We start from the raw sequence: 22,413 nt of genomic DNA, 5'->3' as shown, positions 1-22,413 counted from the left end.
CGCTAGCACTGTCACTCAAAGCTCATCTCATGCGGGGGGGGGGGTTATCTGTGTCCGAACTTGGAAGAATTTTGTTCCTCCTTCTCTCCCCCAACAACCAAACTAACTTTCCTCCATATAAGCCCCTCTACATCAATTCACGGAGTCATTGTAAGGCTCCTCATACCCATCGTCCATAAAATTGGCCTGCCGCACTAAGCTATGCACAGCCAAATGGCTATGTCGATAACGGCCTTGGTCAAATGACGGAGACGGGCAACACAATTCTTTATATATTGCCCCCGGTCGATCATGAGATAGTCGCACCAGGTCTTGCATATCCTGAATTATCCTGTCCGTAAAGGGTATGTTGGAAAAAAAACCTTTGCAAGACATCCAATGAGGTTTCGGCATTTTTGATAGCCGTCGCCGTATCTGTTTGCACTTTCCAATCGGGAGAGGCTGCAAGGAAGAGACTCAGCCTCGTTGCATGATAGGCGCAGACTGCGATGTATCGTGGCAAAATTTGTTCTTTGGGTAAGCGTAATAGTTCTCGCATAATGTGGTTAATATGTTGGACATGTTCCTCGCATTTTGCAAGGGCGTGGTCTTTCAGACTCGGCTCAATCGTGTCCATGATGACCCTAGGAGCAACCGCTAGATAGTTTGGAAGAAAAAGTCGATATAGATCGCAGTGCGCCTGATGCCAGGTAGCCGTCACCTGAAGGATGCGGGCGAACCACCTAGAGCTTGCCATATCTTCTACATTGGCAAGTGCCGTGACTTGATGGCCAACAGATAGTTCCACATCTGATTGGTATCGTAGTAAGTCATTTTGTATTTCTTGTATGAGTGCCCCCAGTTGTAGCAAGGGTTGCTCGGATAAGGCGAGCTGCCGCGTAAGCCGCATGATGTCCTTTGAGATCTTCGAAAGCTGAATACAATCTGCCAGCAAGCTCCCATCTTCAGCAGAAGCAGCACTCAAGGATGATCGGCGAGCTGTCAGCTGGCTTTGTGGGATTCCCTCTCTGAAAGCTCCCTCGGAGCTAGGAAGTTGTTGATAAATTATCGCGTTTGGAATAGTTTCGTATTCCGGGAGTCCGACGGAGAAGAAACCGTCAATTGATGTCAGCGCCCATAATACCCTCCTCCTTGTTTCCTGAGCAATGAAGCTTAGTTCTGGTCGCTCGTAGTTCAGCCTTAACGCAGTGGCCGCTCGACCGGCAAGTCCTGCAAGCATATAGGCTCGAGAGAAGCGCCCGAGATGAATATGACAGTGGACTATAAGCATCAAGCACTGCAGTTGTCGAATGCAAGGCCTATCAAGTTGAATCCAAATACCTCGTTCCACAGAGTCGATGCAGAGACTAATTTTATCCGATAGCTTTTGACCTCTTGGAAGCCACAAATCAACCGTGGTAGTAATTGACGTGGCAAGATTGTGGTCCAAGGTGCCACTCTCGCATTGCTGGCGAATTGTAGGCTCATGGAGAAATGCAAATGATGGAATCGGGTAGAGATGTTGAAAGTAGATATTGATACTTTCCAAAAGTTTATCACTGGTTGTAATTAAAGTATCGCCTGAAACTTGTTCGAGTTGTCTGACTTCCACAAGGTTGTCAACGATGTTGTTCGACTGGTTAACCTGCGGGTATTGACACGACCGCTGGCGTCGATGGCAGTTTGCGCATTCGGGGAGTTCGCCGGAGCAGCGTGCTTTTTGTCGACGACATTCAACACAGGCTTGTGTTCCCCGACGCCGCTCAGGGCGATTTTGGACGGTCTCTTTTGGGCTAGGCTGACGGTGAGAGAGAATGGGGGTGTTCTTTTTGAACGAGCAGGCGAAGTCCAAACGCTCGCAGTTATCACAGCAGCCAGGTCGACGATCGCAGCGGACCTGATTCATCGAGATGGTGCTTAACACATCATTCTGCAGAGACTTTTCTTCATGATGAGGGTCTGACCTACCTTGCGACATCGGCACTGGAAACATGGAGGACGCTGGGCACGCCCCATATGGAATAATCAATTGCCTAGTAGAGAATCCTCTACTATCGTCCGGCTATAACACCATAGCAAGTGGATCTAGCGAGAGGGGAATATCAGCGATTCAGGTTGAATCTCTCTAAGTTCAGGGGGGGTCATACTCCGGCAAAACTGCGGCAATTTGATTTTGCGGGGTTACTGTGATGCCATCCGTCGCCGAATCACATCATTAGGCATGCTGTACTTGATGTGTGCCATGTCTACACTGGGCATGGCGATACCTAGTCGTCAATTTGTGACCACTGGTCGAATAATGATTATGAATTTAGCTTGCGGTTAGTATCGGTAGTTTCTTCAGTATCAATGCCGCCACTAAATTGCCCTAGGATCGTGGAATCACCGATGCACGATGGGGTGGATGGCCAAAACTCTGCACGATTTCTGCGGCATGACTATACCGATCCGTCAGATACAGATAGATACATGAAAAACACGAAAACCTGCAGATACACCTTGGAATGATCGCATGATCGCATCACCATTAGACATCGGCCCGCGTTGATAGGCGGGGGAGCATGTGACATTTCCGAAAACACGTGACTTGGTCTCCACTGCGAAGCTTCTCGCCGCAAAAAGTCCCCCCCAGCAGCATCAGACGACTCTCTTCCCCCCCTAATGTATCCATCATCACCGACACAATGAAGTTCTTCGAGAATAAATTCACCTACGACTATTCATTTCCCGCTGTATCCCTCGCCTACTTCCTTCGCTACCCGAACCCCTACTCCCGCCATGTCCTCACCACCGACGTGATCGATCGGTACGTCGACCCGAACACCCACCGCCTCCACACCACCCGACTACACCTAAAGAAATCCAAGGTCCCCTCGGGTATTCTGAAGTTGTTGCCCAAGGGAATGGGTGGGTCCGACAACTCTGGCCAAAGCTATATCCTCGAAACCACTATAGTCGACCCAACCGAGGGCTGGATGGAGACCGAGTCGCGCAACATGGAATGGACCGGTATCCTTAGTGTCGTGGAGAAACAACACTATCAACGTATCCTCACGGATGGAAATATCCAAGCTCTGGATGGGCTCTCAATCGATCAGAAGAGCGAACAAACCACCGTGCGTACCACCGTGACCTTCCGATCTAGACTCGGACAGGGCAAATTCCTTAGCCGAAAGAAGGCCGGCTTTGACAACTCCGATGCGGAAGAAGAGGAACCCAAGAGAGGCTTCTTCTCCTCCTTATCCACAGCCGGTATTCAGCGCACCATTGAACTGATCGGCGTCAAGCGCACGCGAGATGCTGTCCTGAAGAGCAAGCAGGGCATGAATGTCGTCCTTGAACGCCTGCGCAGCGGCGGGATCGTCGGCGTTCTGGAAGGAATGCGAGAGGACCGTGAGGCTTCATTCGGACCCGAGGGTCCCTGGAAGCGTGTCTGGCTACAGGGAAATGGTCGTTCCATTGAAGACGACGACAAATAGATCATGTGCTGCGACGGCTCTACATCTTTGTGACTATTTTCTCACTTAGATGTGACATGGCATCTTCGCGCAATGGTCTTCTATTCATTTGCATTTACTTTTCAGCGCGGAGTTTTTGGTATTTATTATTCTTTTCAAGCTTACGGACACTCTCCCATGACTGTTGTTGTTTTCTTTCTGTTGCCTTTCAACTGCCGCCTTTTGCATGATATGTCGAAATCACTGTACATGGCCAATTCGGTCTGCATCGAGGCAATTGCTTCGCAAGCGTGTGTATCATACTGGAATTCGGAGTGATGGAACTCTTCCTGAGAAATTTATCTGTACAATATTCAACCAAATCAAGCATATCTATCGACATCTATGTTGCACAGTTCCTTTGCATTGAGTGTTAATAACATTCTGGTGACTGTCACCTGATCATTGTGGTGGCCTTGGGCATCAGATATTACTTCTTTGGGCCTACCAGACAAGAAGGCATCGTCTACGTCAAACACCCTCTCCGTCTCCATCACTTGAACAGCGCTTGTTTCTACAACCACTCCACTTATAGTTTCTCATCCTTTGCTTATCTGCCAGTGCACTTTTCGGGAACCTAGTTGTTGTGTGCAAGTCGGGAATCTGTCGACCTGGAGATCTCAGCAACTACATCACGGCAGATCTACGAGTTCACCACCAGCCAGACCTATCGTCTTAGCACCTCTTTCACCCAATGGAAACCACAGCCACCACAGGCTATCCTAATACGAAGGGTGGAGAGTCTGGGCATCCATCAGATTACCTTGCTCAGCTAAGCTGGAATGAGCTCCCTATCTTCATGGCCATTCCCACGGCAGAGGACAGTCTTGATGACACAGCGAGGAAACTCTACAGCCTAGCTGATGCTGTCGCGAATGGCCGTAGCCTAGCACTTTCGGCCAATCAATCTTCTCTTCCTACCAGACAGACTGCCGAAAGCTTCGCCAAGGAGCGTATGCTTCCCCAAGAGAAAGAACACTACGAGATGTGGAAGGCGGGTACAATGTTTCTCCCCCATTTCGACTGGAACTCCAATCAAAGCCCACTGCCACCCAATAGCGAGAAGACCTTTGAGCATCGGGCTGCAGCCATGAACATAATTTGGGGACGTCAAGACGCCACGCCAGAAAATGCGGTCTGGCTAACCAACAATCTGTCAACCCTGCTCCCGCTGGTCAAGTCTATTAACAAACTCCAAAGTGCCGAGACACACTTGCAGAAGTTCGACCCACTCGCGAAACATAGCGAAGCTGAAGTCGCCGAGATTCAGACCCTGCAACTCATCTCTGCGACCGTCGATGCGAACGTGGCACGAGAGAAGGAACGCCTGCACCGGGTGTTTGACTCCATTAACCAGTCACAGGTGACACTGAGGGAACGGCTGAGATCTCTTGGCAAGTAACGAAGGGAATTTCCTTGTTTGGCCTTTCTCTTGGGGGCGGGGGGAAGTGATGGATACGAGATCGCGACTTTTTTTTGGTATTTGTACTAGAGTAGTGAGCAGTGAGCAGGGCCCGACTTGATATTGTCTGATTTCCATAGCCTGGGGCGCCTTTTTCTACGATATACCTCTTTTCGCTCATTTTTGATTTATCCCTGAGCTCCACCGAGCAGACCAATCGCTCGGCGAACCTCTTACAGAGTACGGAGGACAGTATGTATGTACATGTAGCACATGCACAAATGAGGTCACGCCGTCAAGAGGGTCTTAACATCAGCACCAACCCGCCCCGCCGAGACAATTGCAGATTATCGGCCGTATCCAACCGACGGATCTCTCTGGTGATGCTCGTTATTGTTGGTGTCTCCACTAGGGGCAATCCCGAGGAATCCATCGGGCCCGGCACCAATGAGGAGAGCATGTCTTAATCTCCAGCACCTATGACGCAGAGAGGGATGTGCGAGGAGGCTCCTGGCGGAATGCTCCGATTCGATTTAAGCAAGTCTTACGTCAGAGGATTTGCGATCCAAAGGGGCCGAACTGAATGATTGACAGGAATCTAAGGGACTGATCATCATGTCAGATCTGATACTTCGATGGCATCCACTCCGCAGCAGGGGGCACCGGTCCGAGAGAAGGGAAAGAATCAAGAGAGAGAGAGAAAAAAAAAGCAGTTCAGAGATACGGAAAGGGTACAGAGTACATACAGTGTGGCCAAGAAAGCATTCATCCATGCAAAGCCACGGAACTGTCGACAATCCCGGTGTAACCGGACTGGCAACAATTTGGAAAACCAACAAAAATGGAGTTTCCGATAGAGTCAAAGCCGAGAGGCACCAGCGCAACGCTAGCAACCAATCGAGCGAGGCCCGCCAATGTTGATGAAGGCTTTGCATGATTGGGGGAGGCTGGAAATTGGGTGGCCATAGCGGACGCAAAAATCTTCCTCGAAAGTGAAATGGACGGGAGTCATGCGAGATACCCGGTAAACGATCAATGTATCTCAGCTGTGCATCATAGTACAAGATATGTATCCGTACTTTGATACGATAGCTTGGAACAGTCGTCCACCCGAGATTTACACGCCACTAGAAGGGGGACAACAAGGGACTGACAGAGAATGGGCGCCCTAGTAGACCCACGGACGTCCGCCAACTTTGGACCCTCCTTCACTCTTCCATGCCCGAAGATGAGCTCACGAAGGATTGTGAGTGGCTGGACCCTGTACAGCCTGCAACCCTGACTCTAGGATCGCCGGCTGCATTTTCCCAGTTGGGGTGCGGTAATGCGGGGACTCGGTTGTTAGCGTTCGTAGCCAAGAAGCAAAAAGAGAAAAAAGGGAAAAAGAAAAAGAAAAGAGGAGAAAGGATTCCGCAAGTTATGCAGGGCGACCTACGGATGACCTGCTGGTTGGAGGTGTTAGTCGCGATACACCAGGTACCCCCGAGGTACTCCGTTCACCTGCAGGCGTCCACTCTCTCCCTGTTTCTGTTTCTGGTTTCACTGGCATCTCACGGTCAATTGATGGAATTGCATGGGAATGCTCGGAGAAAACACCTTGATTCCTTATGCTATTTCAATCCCAGCATTCGACAGAGACGGTGGTTGCTGGTTCCTACTCTCCCCCTCTCACCTGCCCCCCCCCCCTCTTGGCGTTTGACCTTTGAACCCTTGGTTGTTCCCTTCGGGATTGAAGCAGCTCCATTCTTTGCCTCCGGACTGGCTCCGTCCCTATTATTGTTTCCAGTTTATTTTTATTTTTTATTTGGTTTTCCCTGACATCCACTTCCAAGACCCTTTTTTCTTTTTCTTCTTTCCTATCTTAGTTTTGGTTCCGTCGGTCCCCGGTCTCCATTGGTCGAAACTTAAGGAGGAGTCGGTCATCGATAGCCACAAGGCTAAAAAGAACACCGAGTCCCTAGCGCTGCGGGGACCGTTACCCTGGGACTCTCGTGAAGCGGATGGCTGTTTGACCCTTGATCAAGTTTGCCTGTTGGATAATACTTTACTATTACCATTCCCTCCTACGCCCTTTTATCCGCCCCATCCCCTCCCCTCCCCGCCTGATCTCGATTGATCTCCCCTGTCTGGTGCTAGAATTGATTGTCGAGGGATAATGCGTGGTATCGCTCCGGTCCATTAAACATCATCATCGTGCCTTTGAGGGCCCGTCGTGGTCGCTCTTGCGGAGGAATTGCTCAGTACACCTCGTTTAAACCGAACCGAATCGAATCGAACCGATCGCGAATGATGGCTTCCCTCTCGATGTCTGGGTACTTTGAAAGGACTTGGGTACTGCTCACCGTCCTGGCCCTGCTGCAGTGCAGCTCGGCCCAGTTCTGCTCCTTCTGGACTTCAGACTGTATTGAGCCCCTTGCCCAAGTCGCCGTTCCTTTTAGCTTCCAGCCACTATTTCCCGACCCTATCACCCTATTTTACGGCTTCGATGCGCTCTCGTCAGGTAAAGGTCAGAGTCCCATGACCAAGACCGCGTTCTGGCTGGGATATCAAGATCGGAACATCAACAAAACCGCTATCGATACAAACCGAACAACTGAGATCGGCTTCCGTATTGGGAACATCACAGGCTCGCCGTCCGGCGGTAACAATGGATGTGACGGCCTTTGGAGCGAAAACTGTACCCGGGATCTCAAGAACAGCATTCAGAGGGGCATTTTCCATCTTCCTCCGCCCATCGATCGTCATCGTCGACCGCTGGCAGCTGTTCTTGAGCATATGATGTGGAATCCTCCGAAATTGGAATCGTGTCCACCGCAACTATTCAGGGATGTTGCCTCGATTCCAGTACAGGGTAGGTCACAGCTTAGCCCTGAAACTCCATTATCTACAATCTGTTTCATACTCACACAGTCTAGACTTCATTCGAGAGAGTGTGCCGCAGCAAAATGTCACAGTCATGACTCCTGGTTCGGGATATAATCCTTGGCAAGTATGGTACATTGATGATATGACATCACGCCAACAGGCCTCACAAGTCGCGATTGGGATAATCACCCGCTCTCCGACCTACGACAGCGAACCACCGCACAGTCCCGATGACGTTCAGGTCGAGCTTGTCTGCGTGCAGGCGCCGCGAGCTCCACCTTCGGGTTCGTCAAATAGCGATGATTAGAGAGCATGAGTAGGGACAACTTCGCTGTTATCCCGGGGCTTTTATCTCATATTCTCCCACCCACGGGATATTCCCGACCTGATGGAGATCACATTTGTCTGGCTGTTGATGCCGTCCCGCTCTTCAACCTGTCACCTCCCGAATCCAGTGGCTCTTCAGTCAGCTACATCGACACCTGGTGCTTACGACGGACGCGACAGGCTTGTCCAATGGATTCAAATTGCATTCAAAAGGCTTGATGGGGGGTATGTACACGGAAAACTAAACATGGCTCTTCCCATCCGTCACAATCGCCTATAATCGACTTGGTTCACGCAGCAATCGATCTGGAAATGGACTTTTCGCCATTAATTTCGATTCGGCCACAGGTCAAGATCATTCACAATGTGGGCCAACTGTTGTCTGCAGGTTTCAGATCTCCCGGGCCACGGAAATCCTCCAGAATATCCGCTTGCTCGCTCAACATCACACGATCTGTTTGGATACCGATCCGTGCCAGTCCACGCCATCTGGCAAAGTCCTCTAGATTCCTTTTATCGCCATGTGCATCCTGTGCCTTCTCCCAATGACCCTTGGAGAATCCAAGCATGGTCGTTATACGTTTGTTTGGGATGTCATATACCAGAGAGCACATGGTCCCCGTCTCCTCCAACCAGTTGCATTGCCATAATTCCCCGGGACGAATGCATTGATACTCCGCTCTCTGGAAGTTGATGCGGCCCGCCATTGGCCCGCCGTGGATGGCATAGTTGATGCGGTCCTCATTCTGGAACCACATTTCATATCGCCACTTTTCTGGGTTTCCACGTTCGTCTTGTGCCGCATAATCATAAATCAGATGTCGGTCTCGCAGGTCTGCATCGAAGGTTGACCCTTCGAGAGAGGGTCGGACGGGCATGTTCGTGGCTATGTCGCTTCGCCAGGAAGCTTATATATGAAGGTTCCTTTTTTAAGTCGTCTCGAAGAGACTTGCACTGCATATAGGTTTTCAACGGGAACTCGCTTCAGAGATCTCGGCTTTTGTTTCAAGTTCACATCAATCCAGCGTTCAGCATCCGGAGTTGGGGCAACCTTTTTATCTTTCAAGAATGTTTCACAATAATACCCCACTTGTCCTACACCGGTTTCCTCCCCAATGGCTTCGGTACTTTCTGCATCATCGAACCCTCCGTAGTCCTTCCGTTTTAAGCCTTGGTTTTTTCTTGAGCCGCTGGGCTAGGACGGGTTCGTCGTAGGCGGAGCATATGACATCATGACTGATATTGGACAGACAGGTGGTATCTGGGTAACAAAAATGTGCAAAGGGACTCAGGGAGCTCTTAATGATCTGGGTTCTGCTCCACAAGTTTGAGGTTAAACACCTCTGAACTATAGTCTAGGTGAGAAGGATAGACATGCTTTGACCGAACCTTGGAGATGCAATGAATATCTACTCCCAATTGGGTACCGCCTCCTTGCCTCCGGTATTGCACAAGCATTTTTGTCAGATTGTCTGCGACCTCTGATATATCCGAGTCACCTCTACGGTGTGAAGTGCTGATTGAGGTGAGACCTGGGGTGTCGATCACAAAGTTTAATGACGATCTCGCGGGTCCCTCTGCCGCGGTGTGGATCGTGATTATCCTTACTCGATTTATAACGTGGAGATCATCGGCCAACCGGCTGTGATTCGGATTACAACTTGCACATCTACATACAATATCAAGGTGAGACAGGGTGGGTGTGGTCTTTTAGAGTGGAGCTTGGACTCGGACTTGATATGAGGCTAAAATAGCCCTGGACCCTAGCGCAACGGAGATGGCTACAAGTGCAACTTGAAATGATCAGAAAAGTACTACACTACACTATATATAGTAATAGTATGTAGTATGTAATATGTATGTATGTAGTATGTACTTTGCATCGCGCCTTCTTCTGCAGGATGTGTGCAGTTCCTTCCCATTTGGGAACGATCAACATCAACTATCGACTTCGACTTGCCGAGACTGCATCTCTGAACTCCTGCACGGTAGAGCCCTGCACATGCAAAGATTCATTCTTTTCATTCGTCTTCGTTTTCTTCCAGTCACTTCCGTCATGGCATTCAAATTATTGGCTTCCCCTCGACTCTGGTCTCGGGGGTTGTACCGTTGTACCTGCTAGCCATCATGCAAGCCGTCCTGGGACTCGATGCATTTGCGAACGATACGCTCTCACTCCCAGGGGCTACATCATATGTTGCCGCTGTGGGATTCCCCACCTCGGCCTTCGTGTAAGGTCTAAGAAACTTCATACCTACTTCTTGATTATCGCGAAATTGACTAATCGATGTACAGCTCCTACTACGAATCACCGGCTCTTCCCACCAGAGAGCCCCAGCCCATCATTTACGATCCTGTGCTAGACCTTGTTTTCCCCTACGAGCTGACCAACCCGGATTTCATCCCAGAAAACTCCGATGAGGTCTTCTTCCCCGTTCCGAAAGCCAGGTTGCTTGCTCCGGAAACGCGTGCTCTCATTGACGGTGTCGTGGCCAATGTGTCTGAGATAATCAACGCAAAGAATGAAAATAAAGAGAGCAATTGCGATAAATGCAAGCGAGCGTTGGCTGCTGCCAAGCCCGCTGCTTTGTTCACTCCTCAGATGGTTCCCGGTGCCATAATTGACATGTGCAAGAGCTTTGCCTTCCAAACGAATGAAACTTGTGAAGCGATGTACGCCTGGAACACGCTCGGTCCGACCTGGACTCAGGTACTAGCGTATGCTGATGTGGAGGGTCTTGATGGTGAATTTATTTGCAACAATATTGATGCCAGTTTCTGTCCTTCGCCCCATGCTCAGCCATTGGATGCTCGCGGCTTATTCCCGAAGCCCAAACCAGCAAACCTCTCCATCCCCAAGGCTAGCGGAAACCGAGTAAAGGTACTGCACATGTCTGATTTGCACCTCGACGCTCGCTTCGGGGTCAACTCCGAGGCCGATTGTACGTCGGGCCTGTGCTGTCGAACCGACAACCACAATCAGAACTCTGTGGATGATATTTTGCTACCTGCCTCTCCCTACGGTTCTTTCCACTGTGATTCCCCATATGATCTGGCCCTCGCCGCATTGCAGGCTGTCGGCCCTTTGACTGGCACGGGGAAAGATGAAGATTCATGTGGAATCAAGGGGTCTCTTGCCTTCACCATATACACGGGTGATCTCGAGTCGCATGATCCGCTCCCGCAAAATTCACGGCGATACCTCGAGTACATCGAAACGGCCATATTTGACATGTTCAAGCACTTTCTCACGGGCCCTGTCTTTGTTTCCTTGGGAAATCATGACTCGGCACCCTCTGACATTGATGCAGCGCATAGTCTTCCAGGACGTCTTGGACAACAGATGAGCTGGAACTACAAACATGTGTCTAGTCTCTGGGAGCATGAGGGGTGGATTAGCCATCAGGATGCGAAAGAGGCACCAACCCACTATGGTGGATATTCCATCATGACACATTATGGATTGAGAATCATTTCGCTAAATACAAGTATGCGTGTTATATCTACGGCTCACTTTCTCATTTGTGACCCCGAGGCTAATTGGTAAACAATCTAGATCTCTGGTACAAGCGCAACTTTTTCAACTTCATCAATACAACCGACCCCGATGCCTCTAAGATGCTTTCCTGGCTCATTGAGGAGCTTCAAAAGGCAGAAGACAAGGGCGAACGTGCTTGGATCATAGGTCATATTCTCACTGGGTGGGATGGCTACAATGCGATGCCCAATCCAACAAACCTCTTCTACCAGATTGTCGAGCGGTATTCGCCCCATGTGATAGCCAACATCTTCTTCGGTCATACGCACGAGGATCACTTCAACATCTACTATGTGAATAACGGGACGGATCAAACAGCAGAAACTGCTCTCAACACTGCGTGGATAGGGCCGAGCGTAACGCCTCTGACAAACATAAACAGCGGATTCCGGATGTACGAAATTGATACAGGCGACTTCAACATCTATGAAGCGTACACCTTTTACAGCAATGTATCCGAGTATCCAAGTCTTCAGAACAAGGGTCCAACCTACAAACTCGAATACTCCACCCGCGACACATACGGCCTTGCTGCTGAATGGCCGCAAGACGCACCTCTAAACGCGACCTTCTGGCACCGTGTGACTGAGGGAATGGAAAAAGATCTGAGCTTGGTTAGTTGGCAAAACACTCTCCAGGGGAAAATGAGTGTGAAGAGTCCAAACTGCACGACGGAGGTTTGCCAGAGAGCCAAAATATGTTACATGCGGAGTGGGAGTACGCCACTAGGCTATTTATGCAAGCAAGGGTAAGCTTTTCGACATTCCCAGCTTCGGTCCGATACATCAAAATATATTAACGTGAGGCTGCAGCTATGGTTCCGTGCAAAGTCCATTCACTGAAACTTAGGACGATATCATCGGCATTTCTTATTTATCGTGAATCGGCGCGAGATCTCGATTCTTCGGTGTCGATTCTGGGTTTCCAAAAGCGGACATGCGATGGGTTTTGATTTCAGGTTCTTATTATACCATGTCAGTTGGCAACGGTCGTCATTTTAACTATTACTACTAGTATACCGAGCATGCAAATGTTTAAATTTTGCTTAAGCCAGATTCTATCTCATTAAATGGCTGATTCGGTTGGTTAGAGCTCTGCAGTGTGTTGTGCTACTAGTACTAGTAATACTAAACCCAAGTCAAGGGTTGGACCAGTAACCATAGTACCCTTCCCCGAGGCCTTTCTTCTTTATTAATCGAGCTCTTAGTCTTCATCAGAGTACCCTTTCTTTATTTCGACGTCCCCTTGTATAGACTCATCCCGAGGTTTGATATTCCTTTCATCTTCTTTTCGCAGTAATTGAAGCCATCCATGCGCGCTATCAAGTATATCTGGTACAAAGAATGTTCTTGTATCGAATCAGTAAACACTAGAATGTGCGTGCCCATACTCTGTCCGAGATCATTTTCCCTTTCAAGAATATCACCGTAGAAAATAGGAAATGATTCGCATGGGCGATCCCCCTCCCTTCCCCGTGCTGCTGAGTAACAGTCGGGGGTATAGTTAGTTATACTACTACTCCGCCTGTACCAGCGACTGAACTGGCTCGGTCGCAACACCCACTCATTTGATCATTGACAGGGTCTACCAGTTCTTCAGAGTCGTAGTCGACCTTACAGATTCAATGCTTAATTTGACAATTTCCGGATCGACAGGGTGCCGGCGGCTCCCGGCCTCGTCGATGTATGACGTAGCAAAGGAATCCCGTAGGTTTTCTATATCGTCACGTCACCACACCAAGGGGCCCCTCCGGCCCATCCGCGAATTTATAACCACGCTGGTCCCAGACGCACCTGCAGCTTCCCTCGTCACATTCACCTCTTGCCGCCTTGAACTTCCCCAGGTACTTTACTAGTAACCTGCGCCGACGCGATCCCCTCTCGACTCCACGATCTACCCGCGATCTAAGTAAAAACCACCGCATATCTATTACAATGGGCCTACGGGGTGTTCAGTTGGGCCTCAGAGCCTGGGAGGTACGTGAATCATACAGGTCAAGCTGGATATAATTTTACTTTATGCGGAGGGTCTCGAGCTAACCCCGCCCTCAGTTCCTTTGGACTCTGCTCGTCATGGCCCTCATCGGTAACATGATCAGCGAAGCGTTCTCTGGCAACCCCAGCTCCATCAACTATACCATGTTCCTTTCGGCATTTTCAATGCTATCGCTCTTTTACCTGATACCAGCCACGTACAACCCCGACTGGGCTATTCACCCGATCATTGTGATCGTGGTGGACGCGCTCAACTGCATCTTTTTCTTCTGCGCCGCGATCGCGCTGGCAGCTAAGTTGGAATCCCACTCGTGCAGCAACAAGGTTAGTCATATACAGCTATACGCAGATGGATCTGTGCATCAAAAGAGCGAGAAGAAAGAATAAAAGCTGATCTGTATGTTAGTCATATGTTCTCAACAACGAGATCACCAACGGCTCCTCCAACCCCACGAAGCGCTGCCGGGAAGCCCAGGCCTCGACAGCTTTCCTCTGGTTTGGCTGGGCTGGTTATATGGCCTCCGTTATCATCTCGGTCTTCCTGGCCCGCTCTGCCACGGTGAACCTTCGTGGCCGCAGCGGCAGTCGCCGTCGGCCCAACATGGCACAGGTTTAAATGAACCGGAACAATGAAGCTGGGGAAGAAGCTGCGGGGCTGGCAGGTATTTCTTGGAAAATTGGGGAATTGAAAGAGACGATAGTCAACCGTTGGTCTAGCCTCCTTCCCTTTATTGCACCACGTCGGCTTTGATCCCGAGGTGAAACAAGGAATGATTGGATAGTGGAATTCACGGGCCCTGCATTGGGCTTGGGTGAATGATTGTACGACATGATGCGGCCGATGTCTGTTCTGGGTTGAACGGAAAATGGAAACACGGACGGGACGATTCTTGGGATGGGATATCTTTTTTATGTTCTTTTATAATGTTGCAACGGGCGTCACCTCGATATTGTGTTACTATGATGTCATTAATAATTACTGGTTAATCATTGGGCTTATACCTGTATGAGCATTCAATTTCATTTTATATTTTATATTATCCGAAGAGAATGTGGTGGTTCAAGTTTCTTTAGAGAGTTAGGGTGATAGGTATAGTAGTAACTGTAGTGTGAGAGTCGGCATTGAGCTTGACTCATCTAGCGAACACCATGTCAGCATCGCAATAATTGCCCGATATTACCATCAGTACACAATGGATAATTCTGACACATCTGGTAAATTGCACTGTAGTAACTGTTCATACCACTCATCTTTATCTACTCTATACTTCTTTGCGATAGGGAGCAATTTCTTAGGGCGGGGCACTCTGCACTCTGCACTCCACTCTCCACTTCCACTCTGAAGCAGAAATTGTCCAGAGCTTTGGTGGTCCGCGGCTTTGACACGCCTCCCGTTCTCCATCCCTTTTCCCTCCACACCAACCCCAAGATGCCCATCAGGTGAGATAATCAAATTGCCACAATCGCATGCAGTGTACTGATGGTCCTTAAGTTATTTGATTCTGCTCTCCCGCCAGGGCAAAGTGGTGTGTTCCCCTCGTCACCCACCCCAATCCCCGTCTGGAAGTCGAGTTCCCTCGATCCGAAGCCCAATCTGACTTGCTCTTTCTCCTTTCCAGCGCCTCGCCAAGTGGTTCACCACTCTCTCCCCCCAAGGAGAAGGCCAAGATCATCAAGGATGTGACCCAGCTGGTGCTGTCCCGCCGGACGCGGATGTGCAATTTTCTGGAATACAAAGGTGGCATCCTCTCTCTCCCCTATACCTATACCTCCAGGACCTTTCCCCCCCGACTAATCCCGGATATCTGGTCCAGACTCGAAAGTGGTCTACCGTCGCTATGCATCACTCTTCTTCATCGCGGGATGTTCGTCGACCGACAATGAATTAATCACCCTGGAGGTGGTGCACCGTTATGTGGAGCAGATGGACAAATACTACGGGAATGTGTGTGAGCTGGACATCATTTTCAATTTCCAAAAGGCATATTTCATCCTGGATGAGTTATTATTGGCGGGGGAATTGCAAGAGAGCAGCAAGAAGAATGTGCTACGATGTATCAGCCAGCAGGACAGCTTGGAGGATATGGAGGTAAGCATCTGTTCTACCTTACCCTTTACCAACCACTTATACCCTATACACTATACTCCCCTTGTCATCCACTGCGAATCCCGCACTGGGCTAATACTCCCCAGGTCGAGGAAGATGTGGTCACCAAGATCATGTAGCGGGATTCTTTGTTTGTCTTTGTAGCGTCTATACTAATCAATACCACCATTGTTCTCATGTCAGGATACAGAAGATGTGACGCGCAACCTGGAGCGAGTGGGCTTATAGTCTCTCTCTCTCTCTTTCTCTCTCTCCCCCTCTCTTCCAGCAATCACCTCACTCATCACTTCACTCCTCCCCTCGTTCCATGGATCGACCACCCGTGAGGTCACCACGCCCGCTCACTGGCCAGCCCAACACGTGACATCCCCCCTCTCCGGTCGCAGTCGCCGTGCAATCGGGAATCGGGGGCCATCCTAGGATCCTATATGCCCTATCTCTCTTCTACTAACATCCCCTCCTCTTTTCATCTCCTCCCCTTGGTCGTGGTTGAGTATATCTCTCTTAACTTCCAGCTTCCCCCCCTTCTGCCTGCTTGCGGCTATCGCCGATCGACGACCCCATCTCCGTCTTCGGCGCGACCACCTCGCGTCATCTTCCCATCACTCTCATCAATCATCTGAGGATCAGCGCAATTACTCTTACGTTAAGATCCCAAGGCAATCGCTTTACTGGACCCGACAACTTCTATCATCAACATGAAGGTAAGTTGAGAGTACTATCCCCTTTATCTCTCCTCCGGTCGCCATGTGCGATCGCCCCATCCCCCCCGGATCGCTCCCCGGATCGTTTCCCATATCGCAACTTCACTCGATTCGCGATGCTCACCATCGCTCTATTTAGTTCCTTCCATTGCCCGAGTTAGAGGATGTCACGAGTTCCATGAATTTCGACACAGCCGACTGTCATATCGCCGGTGGCTGTGATCTGTACACTACCAAGGCTGCCCGTTCCGACCGGAAGCTGTACAACCACATCGAGCAATCACTTGAGGCCCAATACGAATCAATCCTCCGCCTATCGGCTTCGCTCTCTCCTCCCAACGCCCACGATGCTGCCGAGACACTGAATCTATCGCGATCCAGTCCGTTCGGCCCCCTGAGTGAGCACTCCAGTCGCCGCACCTTCGCCTACTTGATCGCAACACTCAACGCCAGTCACCCGGACTACGACTTCTCACACGTCCTGCGACCAACCGATTTCCGCCGCGAGAGATACCTCAAGCGGGTGATGAACACTGTCAATTCCACCTTGTTCAACTTGCGCCCCCGCGAGTCGATCGACCTTTCCCCTTCATCCCCTGCCACCCTGTCCGGATCATATAACACAAGCACATCTGCGTGGGGCCCCCGCATGTGGAGAACCGTAGATGAACACATGTCTTTAAAGGAGTGCTCGGTATACTCGTACTCTCCGGAAGAGGACCCGTCCGACGCTGACGACGGTGCCATCTGGAGTCTTCACTACTTCTTCTTCAACCCGCTTCGCAAGCGTGTATGTTATATCTACCTCCGAGCGATTCCCATCCTCAGCCACACACCGGATGAGATGGCTTCCACGCCGACCGGCAAACGGACCTTCAATGACGGATATCTCACACCTGACCTCAGCTCGAGCAAGCGGGCCCGGTATTGGCTTGGGAGCCGGGCTGAATCCTCGCTCCGTGCAAGTGAGGATGACAGTGATGATGAGATGCTACATCATCAATCCAAGTCCTCCCTTCCGGTCGGAAATGATGCCGACCATTATATGCTTAGCGATGAGGAGATTCGCTCCCGCTCTGGTAGCAGAGGGATGGTTCGCGCGATGAGTGAGGAGATTGCAGACTCCATGGAGGTTTAACGACCCTTTTGATACGCCTTACGCCTTGTTTTCTTGGTTGTGTTTAACAGTCTGACCGTTGATCGGTGTTTTGATGCTTCGTTTTTCTTTTTCTTTTTCTTTTTCTTTTACTTTCTTTCTCTTTTTTGTATGGTGCTCGGGGCGTTGGTTTGATTCAATGGACTTGTGGCGCACTTCAACCTGCAGACCTGGCTACAAGCGGCGCTGGCTGAGACTGATACCGATTGCGTTTTGATTTACACTTCTATTCGACCTTTGTGTATACAATTTAATGATATTTTTACCCTTCCGATGTGGTGTTGGTAATGTACCTACCTGTACATGCATTTGGCCACTTAATAAACTCAAATGATTCTACATTTTCGTATCAAATATGCAAATGTATACAACTTGTCGACTCTAGGTCTCCGAATGAACATGGAATGTCGCAAAGTAACTCGCTGGCCCCAAAACCCCCCCCAGGCTATCTATAGATCGGGCCCGTGCACGGGATGGGATGGGGAAAGCTGTCCCTTCTCCGTCCTCCCTGTACTTCCCCCCACCACCCATTGATACCCCTCGAGTAACCCACCATGGCCGATGACGAAGAGCGCGTTAAGGCTGAGAAGCTGGCTGCTGCCAAGAAAAGGGTACGCTCTGTTGAATTCTACAGGCCCGAATTTCGCTAATAAAACCCGGTGTTTTGCAGGTAGCCCAGCTCCAGAAGCAAAAGAAGAAGGCCAACAAGAAGGCCTCAACCGCTACAGACACCCCCAAGGATGATGAGGCATCTAAAGTCGCCGATTCTACCGAGGACACTGCGACAGCGACAGAAGCCCCCGCTTCGGTAGACGCCTCCGCCGAGGAGAAGCCAGAAGAGGACGCATCCGCGGAGCCCGCTCCTTCGTCTTCTTCTCCTCCCGCTGCCGAGACCCCATCGGAAGAAAGCGAGATGCACCAGTTGAATCGCCTGTAGAGCCAATGCCCCCGGCTCCGACTTCTCCTGATCCAGAGGCGGAGGCGCAACCCGCCAAACTCGACACCCCTCGCGCCGGGCATGGCCGCCAGCCCTCTCTGTCGATACAGTCGAAGATGCGCTCGTCTTCTTTCCGCAAGACATCTGTGTCACAAGGAAGCGTTTCCCCTTCACCATCATCCGCACTCAAGTCCCCGCCACAGTCTCTACCTCCTCTAACTGGGGACGGGGAATCTGTGCACGAGGTGTTCCGGAAACAGTCGACGAAGATCGAGGAGCTGGAGAAGGAGAACAAGCGTTTAGAGAAGGAAATTGCTGATGCGACGACTCGCTGGCGCAAAACCGAAGAACAGGTGGAGGATCTACGTGAGGCTAGCGTCGATAGCGTGGAGCTACGAGAGAAATTGAAGCAGGCAGAGGAGAAGGTGGCGGATGTCGAGTCATTGGTATGTTCAACCTAGAGCTCTAGAAGCTCGGATTGAATAGACCGCGAGGACAGGAGCACTGACAAGATAACAGAAGGAGGAGATTGCATCTCTTCAACGGCAGAATTCCCAGCTTCAATCTCGGTCACACCGAAATAATGCTGGACCTTCCAGAGTCCCCGCCGGCAGACTTGGTGCGCCAGCTTGAATCCAAATCGGAGACTATCGAGGCGATGGAATTGGAGATTTCCAATCTACGCGCTCAGGTTACCGATCAATCCTCCTCCAACAGCGCCAACGAGACACAAGTAGCAGCACTAGAAGAGAAGGCATCGCAGAGCAAGGCCGCACTGGAGAAATCTGAGCGTGAATTGGCTGATACGAAGCAAGCCCTGACGCGTGCTTCAGAGAGGGCAGTGAAAGAAGGCGTGGACAAGACTTCCACCGAGACCCTGATCAAATCCCTGCAACGCGAAGTTGAAGACGGCAAAAGCGAAAAGAGCGAAGCAGACAAGAAGATCGAAAATCTGGAAAAGAAACTCCAGGCAATCGGCAACCTGCACAAAGAAACCGAAACCCGGCACCAAACCCGCCTACGCGAGAGCGAAAAGGCAGAGAAAGAGACAGCCGTGCTCCGTAAGAAACTCTCCAGCATCGAGAACGAGAACCTCCGCCTCCGAGAAGAGCGTGACCGCATCAAGAAGCGCGAAGCAGGTGGCGGTGCCGACGACGAGGCCCTCGACGAGCTGGAGGACGAAGAGCGTCAAAGGTTGGAGCGCCGCATCCGCGAGCTGGAAGGCGAGAACTTCGATCTACGCCGCGGAGTCTGGCAAGAGAAGCGCCAGGAACTAGCCGGACAAGGTTTCCCTGAAGAAGGCGCCGAATCGGTCGTCGATGCCGGTGCCAACGCCTTTGACGACGTGGATCTCGTCGGTGGTCGTCCTGATCACGCCCGTCGTCGCAGCATGGCTTTGCAGCAGCAACAGCACCACTCAACTTTCTCCACAGTCCTATCAAGTGGCTTTGCCGCTTTTACCGGCGGTAACCAGAACAACCGCTCCCGAGCTGGCTCGTCAAACCCGCCACATCCTCATGCGCCTGCTACGCGAGGCAGTCTCGAGCTACTCTCCGAGGAGAATCTAGACGATGAGTTTGAATTCGACGAGGCAGAGTTTGCGCGCGCGCAGGCTGAAGAAGAGGCTCGCAAGCGCGTGGAGTGGGTAAGGGAGATCAAGCGCAAACTGCGCGACTGGAATGGGTGGCGGTTGGATCTAGTTGATAGTCGAGCTGGGGCTGAGGGAGCGGGGGTGGGAATGGGGGAGATCTTTGAGGTTTAGTCTTATCTCATTTGTCCTACTATGTATGGTACGATGGGATGGGATGGAATATGATGGGAATTCGTCTTTCTGGGTTGAAGGGTAATTTCACAAGTGTGTTCTAGGCTGGTGGAACTGTGGCATGGACAGGCGCTTTCGTTGTTACTAGTATATATACCATGATCTGTCAACAATACTACTCTTTGCATTGAATTGGAACCTTCTTCCCTCACGGGGTCGGTCGAGTTGAATCTGTTCCAAGTTTAGTTTATAAGAATGTAAATTTTGCATATACTACTAGCACCGATGCATAGTACTATCCGTGGACCCCAGTCACCGAGCGAGAACCTTCAAATTAGAACCTCGGAAGTCGAAAGATTCCACTTAACTACTACTAGTGCAGCAAGGTTGTCAAATCGCCTATTCTCTAAGATAATATTAAGGAAGATAGATATTCAGTTAGTTTTAATCAAGGATCATGATGTTTACGAATTTACAAGCCAGACGAGGGTACTACAAGTAGTAAAGAGTAAGTATAAAGCCGCGAACAATGAAAATGCAATATGAAATAACCTATGACATCTATGAAATACCGAACCAAACAAACTCAATCCGAATAATGCTTCCCAGTCAAAACACCCTCAGATTGACGTCTCCTCTTCCCAACAATCTCCACAACCCACCCGGAGATCTGATAAAGCCAACCACCGGTAACCAGGACACCGGAAATGGTATTAATGACTCGAAGAAGAAGAGCTAAGAATCCCGTCCGCTCCTCGCTGACCAGCAACATAATCGGCTCGATATTGTACTTGAAGAAGATACCAGGGATCAAGGCAGGCGATTCGGGGATCTTTCCGCTCTGGCTCGTGGCCGCGTACTGGTTTGTGAAGATTGTGTTGCGCCCGTAGCGGGCGGTATTGTCCCTGTTCGTCGTGACTATATCCAGGGCACTGCGACCTTTGGAGTAAAGGGTGGGAACGACAGAGAGGAAGTATTGGAATTTGTGGTAGTGGCTGTCACTCTCGGCAATTGTTTTGTCGAGAGGATTTAGGAGAGATGGGTAGTGTGGGCCGAAGGAAAGTTCCGTGATCATATGTGAGAAGTTGAAGACTGTATGAATATTAGCATAACCGTAAACAGCAGCAACGGCATCTTCCTAACGCCTCCCTCCTCCTCTGAAAGGGAAAAACTCACCAGAGTGATCCAAATGCGGCTCACCAATCTCCATATAACCATGTCCACGCGCGGTAATATGGAAATCGCCCTGAACCTTATTCCCCTCCAGACTGCCATAGATCCGACAAGAATCCTTATTATCCCCCCCAGCGCAGGCGGGGCCCCTTGGCAAACTTCTTGCGCGGATTGCGCCGCACCTCGCCCAGGACGTGGTGAACATGCGCGTCCTCCTCCTGCGCGCTCAAACGGTCTGCAGCCTCATGGCTGAGTGTCTGGTACTCGTGTTCGCCGTGGGATTCGTAGTTGCGTTTCTTCATCCACAATTCCCAGTTTGTTTCTTCGCGGGTGAGGAGCTCACCTGCTAGGATGCGGTCACCGGAGGCGTCTTGGATGTTTAGCCGGAGGGTGTCGCAGGGCATGTTGACGACTATGTCGAGATTTAGCTGTAGGTCGTGTGAGACGCCTTTCTCCACGCTGAAGTGGTGGGCTTCGGTGCCGCGCCACCAGGTTCGGAGCTCGTGGAAGCTGAATAGTGTGCACACGGCGAGGATTAGGACGGTCCATTGTCCGCCGCGTCGGGTCGGGGTTGTGTAGGTGGTTTTTGTTTTGGCTGGAGGAAGGATTGTTAGTAGGGGCGGTTCCTTTTATCTTTTATTCAGTGTGTCCTGCGGAGCATTGGTGGACGCGATCTATTCGAGCTGGGGATGTATCCAAAAGATCGGAGGGATGGGGAATCAATGAATAGAAGCGGGACTCACGGAAGGCATCGAAGGTCTTTAGCCCTGATAGAGTAGTCTTCTCCCCAAAGGCATCCTCGTTGAGGCTCTTTTCATTGAAGCCATTCATTGTGGATGTGCGACATGAAGAGCGCGAAAGGGTGCGGAGTAAATCAACATCGACGGGGTGATAAGGCGATGAGGCCAAGTAAGCATTGTCGGACCCCACACTGTAACTGGCCAGGTACACCACTCCAACTACATCATGATA

The 22,413-nt window shown here is 50.5% G+C and overlaps 12 protein-coding genes across 12 annotated transcripts; 9 read left to right on the top strand and 3 right to left on the bottom strand.

The window, feature by feature from the left end:
* Window positions 1-289: 289 nt before the first annotated feature.
* N7481_004254 (Zn(II)2Cys6 transcription factor) lies at window positions 290-1,957 on the bottom strand (the record flags this gene model as incomplete). Its single annotated transcript, XM_057263473.1, has 1 exon — window positions 290-1,957. The coding sequence occupies one exon, from the start codon at window positions 1,955-1,957 to the stop codon at window positions 290-292; it is 1,668 nt and encodes a 555-aa protein (XP_057125134.1).
* A 706-nt stretch (window positions 1,958-2,663) lies between these two features.
* N7481_004253 (MSF1 domain protein) lies at window positions 2,664-3,458 on the top strand (the record flags this gene model as incomplete). The annotated part of the gene is made up of 1 exon (XM_057263472.1): window positions 2,664-3,458. The coding sequence occupies one exon, from the start codon at window positions 2,664-2,666 to the stop codon at window positions 3,456-3,458; it is 795 nt and encodes a 264-aa protein (XP_057125133.1).
* A 712-nt stretch (window positions 3,459-4,170) lies between these two features.
* On the top strand, window positions 4,171-4,878 carry N7481_004252 (uncharacterized protein; the record flags this gene model as incomplete). The annotated part of the gene is made up of 1 exon (XM_057263471.1): window positions 4,171-4,878. One exon carries the CDS (start codon window positions 4,171-4,173, stop codon window positions 4,876-4,878), a length of 708 nt encoding a protein of 235 aa, XP_057125132.1.
* Window positions 4,879-7,164: 2,286 nt separating this feature from the next.
* Window positions 7,165-8,050, top strand: N7481_004251 (uncharacterized protein; the record flags this gene model as incomplete). Its single annotated transcript, XM_057263470.1, has 2 exons — window positions 7,165-7,729; window positions 7,794-8,050. The coding sequence occupies 2 exons, from the start codon at window positions 7,165-7,167 to the stop codon at window positions 8,048-8,050; spliced, it is 822 nt and encodes a 273-aa protein (XP_057125131.1).
* Window positions 8,051-8,429: 379 nt separating this feature from the next.
* Window positions 8,430-8,948, bottom strand: N7481_004250 (uncharacterized protein; the record flags this gene model as incomplete). The annotated part of the gene is made up of 1 exon (XM_057263469.1): window positions 8,430-8,948. One exon carries the CDS (start codon window positions 8,946-8,948, stop codon window positions 8,430-8,432), a length of 519 nt encoding a protein of 172 aa, XP_057125130.1.
* A 1,249-nt stretch (window positions 8,949-10,197) lies between these two features.
* Window positions 10,198-12,360, top strand: N7481_004249 (acid sphingomyelinase family protein; the record flags this gene model as incomplete). The annotated part of the gene is made up of 3 exons (XM_057263468.1): window positions 10,198-10,301; window positions 10,366-11,558; window positions 11,627-12,360. 3 exons carry the CDS (start codon window positions 10,198-10,200, stop codon window positions 12,358-12,360), a joined length of 2,031 nt encoding a protein of 676 aa, XP_057125129.1.
* Window positions 12,361-13,542: 1,182 nt separating this feature from the next.
* Window positions 13,543-14,218, top strand: N7481_004248 (MARVEL domain-containing protein; the record flags this gene model as incomplete). The annotated part of the gene is made up of 3 exons (XM_057263467.1): window positions 13,543-13,584; window positions 13,660-13,926; window positions 14,009-14,218. The coding sequence occupies 3 exons, from the start codon at window positions 13,543-13,545 to the stop codon at window positions 14,216-14,218; spliced, it is 519 nt and encodes a 172-aa protein (XP_057125128.1).
* Window positions 14,219-15,031: 813 nt separating this feature from the next.
* N7481_004247 (AP-1 complex subunit sigma) lies at window positions 15,032-15,937 on the top strand (the record flags this gene model as incomplete). Its single annotated transcript, XM_057263466.1, has 4 exons — window positions 15,032-15,042; window positions 15,120-15,340; window positions 15,417-15,691; window positions 15,893-15,937. 4 exons carry the CDS (start codon window positions 15,032-15,034, stop codon window positions 15,935-15,937), a joined length of 552 nt encoding a protein of 183 aa, XP_057125127.1.
* A 470-nt stretch (window positions 15,938-16,407) lies between these two features.
* N7481_004246 (RNA polymerase III-inhibiting protein MAF1) lies at window positions 16,408-17,551 on the top strand (the record flags this gene model as incomplete). The annotated part of the gene is made up of 2 exons (XM_057263465.1): window positions 16,408-16,413; window positions 16,553-17,551. The coding sequence occupies 2 exons, from the start codon at window positions 16,408-16,410 to the stop codon at window positions 17,549-17,551; spliced, it is 1,005 nt and encodes a 334-aa protein (XP_057125126.1).
* A 572-nt stretch (window positions 17,552-18,123) lies between these two features.
* N7481_004245 (uncharacterized protein) lies at window positions 18,124-18,506 on the top strand (the record flags this gene model as incomplete). Its single annotated transcript, XM_057263464.1, has 2 exons — window positions 18,124-18,180; window positions 18,240-18,506. 2 exons carry the CDS (start codon window positions 18,124-18,126, stop codon window positions 18,504-18,506), a joined length of 324 nt encoding a protein of 107 aa, XP_057125125.1.
* Window positions 18,507-18,511: 5 nt separating this feature from the next.
* Window positions 18,512-20,268, top strand: N7481_004244 (uncharacterized protein; the record flags this gene model as incomplete). The annotated part of the gene is made up of 2 exons (XM_057263463.1): window positions 18,512-18,945; window positions 19,026-20,268. 2 exons carry the CDS (start codon window positions 18,512-18,514, stop codon window positions 20,266-20,268), a joined length of 1,677 nt encoding a protein of 558 aa, XP_057125124.1.
* Window positions 20,269-20,854: 586 nt separating this feature from the next.
* N7481_004243 (endoplasmic reticulum-Golgi intermediate compartment family protein) lies at window positions 20,855-22,272 on the bottom strand (the record flags this gene model as incomplete). Its single annotated transcript, XM_057263462.1, is given in 4 exon segments — window positions 20,855-21,360; window positions 21,445-21,590; window positions 21,601-22,036; window positions 22,185-22,272. 4 exon segments carry the CDS (start codon window positions 22,270-22,272, stop codon window positions 20,855-20,857), a joined length of 1,176 nt encoding a protein of 391 aa, XP_057125123.1.
* Window positions 22,273-22,413: the final 141 nt, after the last annotated feature.

This window comes from Penicillium waksmanii (assembly GCF_028829765.1).
Source record: "Penicillium waksmanii strain IBT 27052 chromosome Unknown utg000004l:1.0-5674109.0:1.0-5678898.0, whole genome shotgun sequence".
In the NCBI taxonomy this organism is placed as follows: Eukaryota; Fungi; Ascomycota; class Eurotiomycetes; order Eurotiales; family Aspergillaceae; genus Penicillium; species Penicillium waksmanii.
The sequence above is the reverse complement of the archived record's forward strand: the minus strand, read 5'-3'. Positions and strand labels throughout refer to the sequence as shown.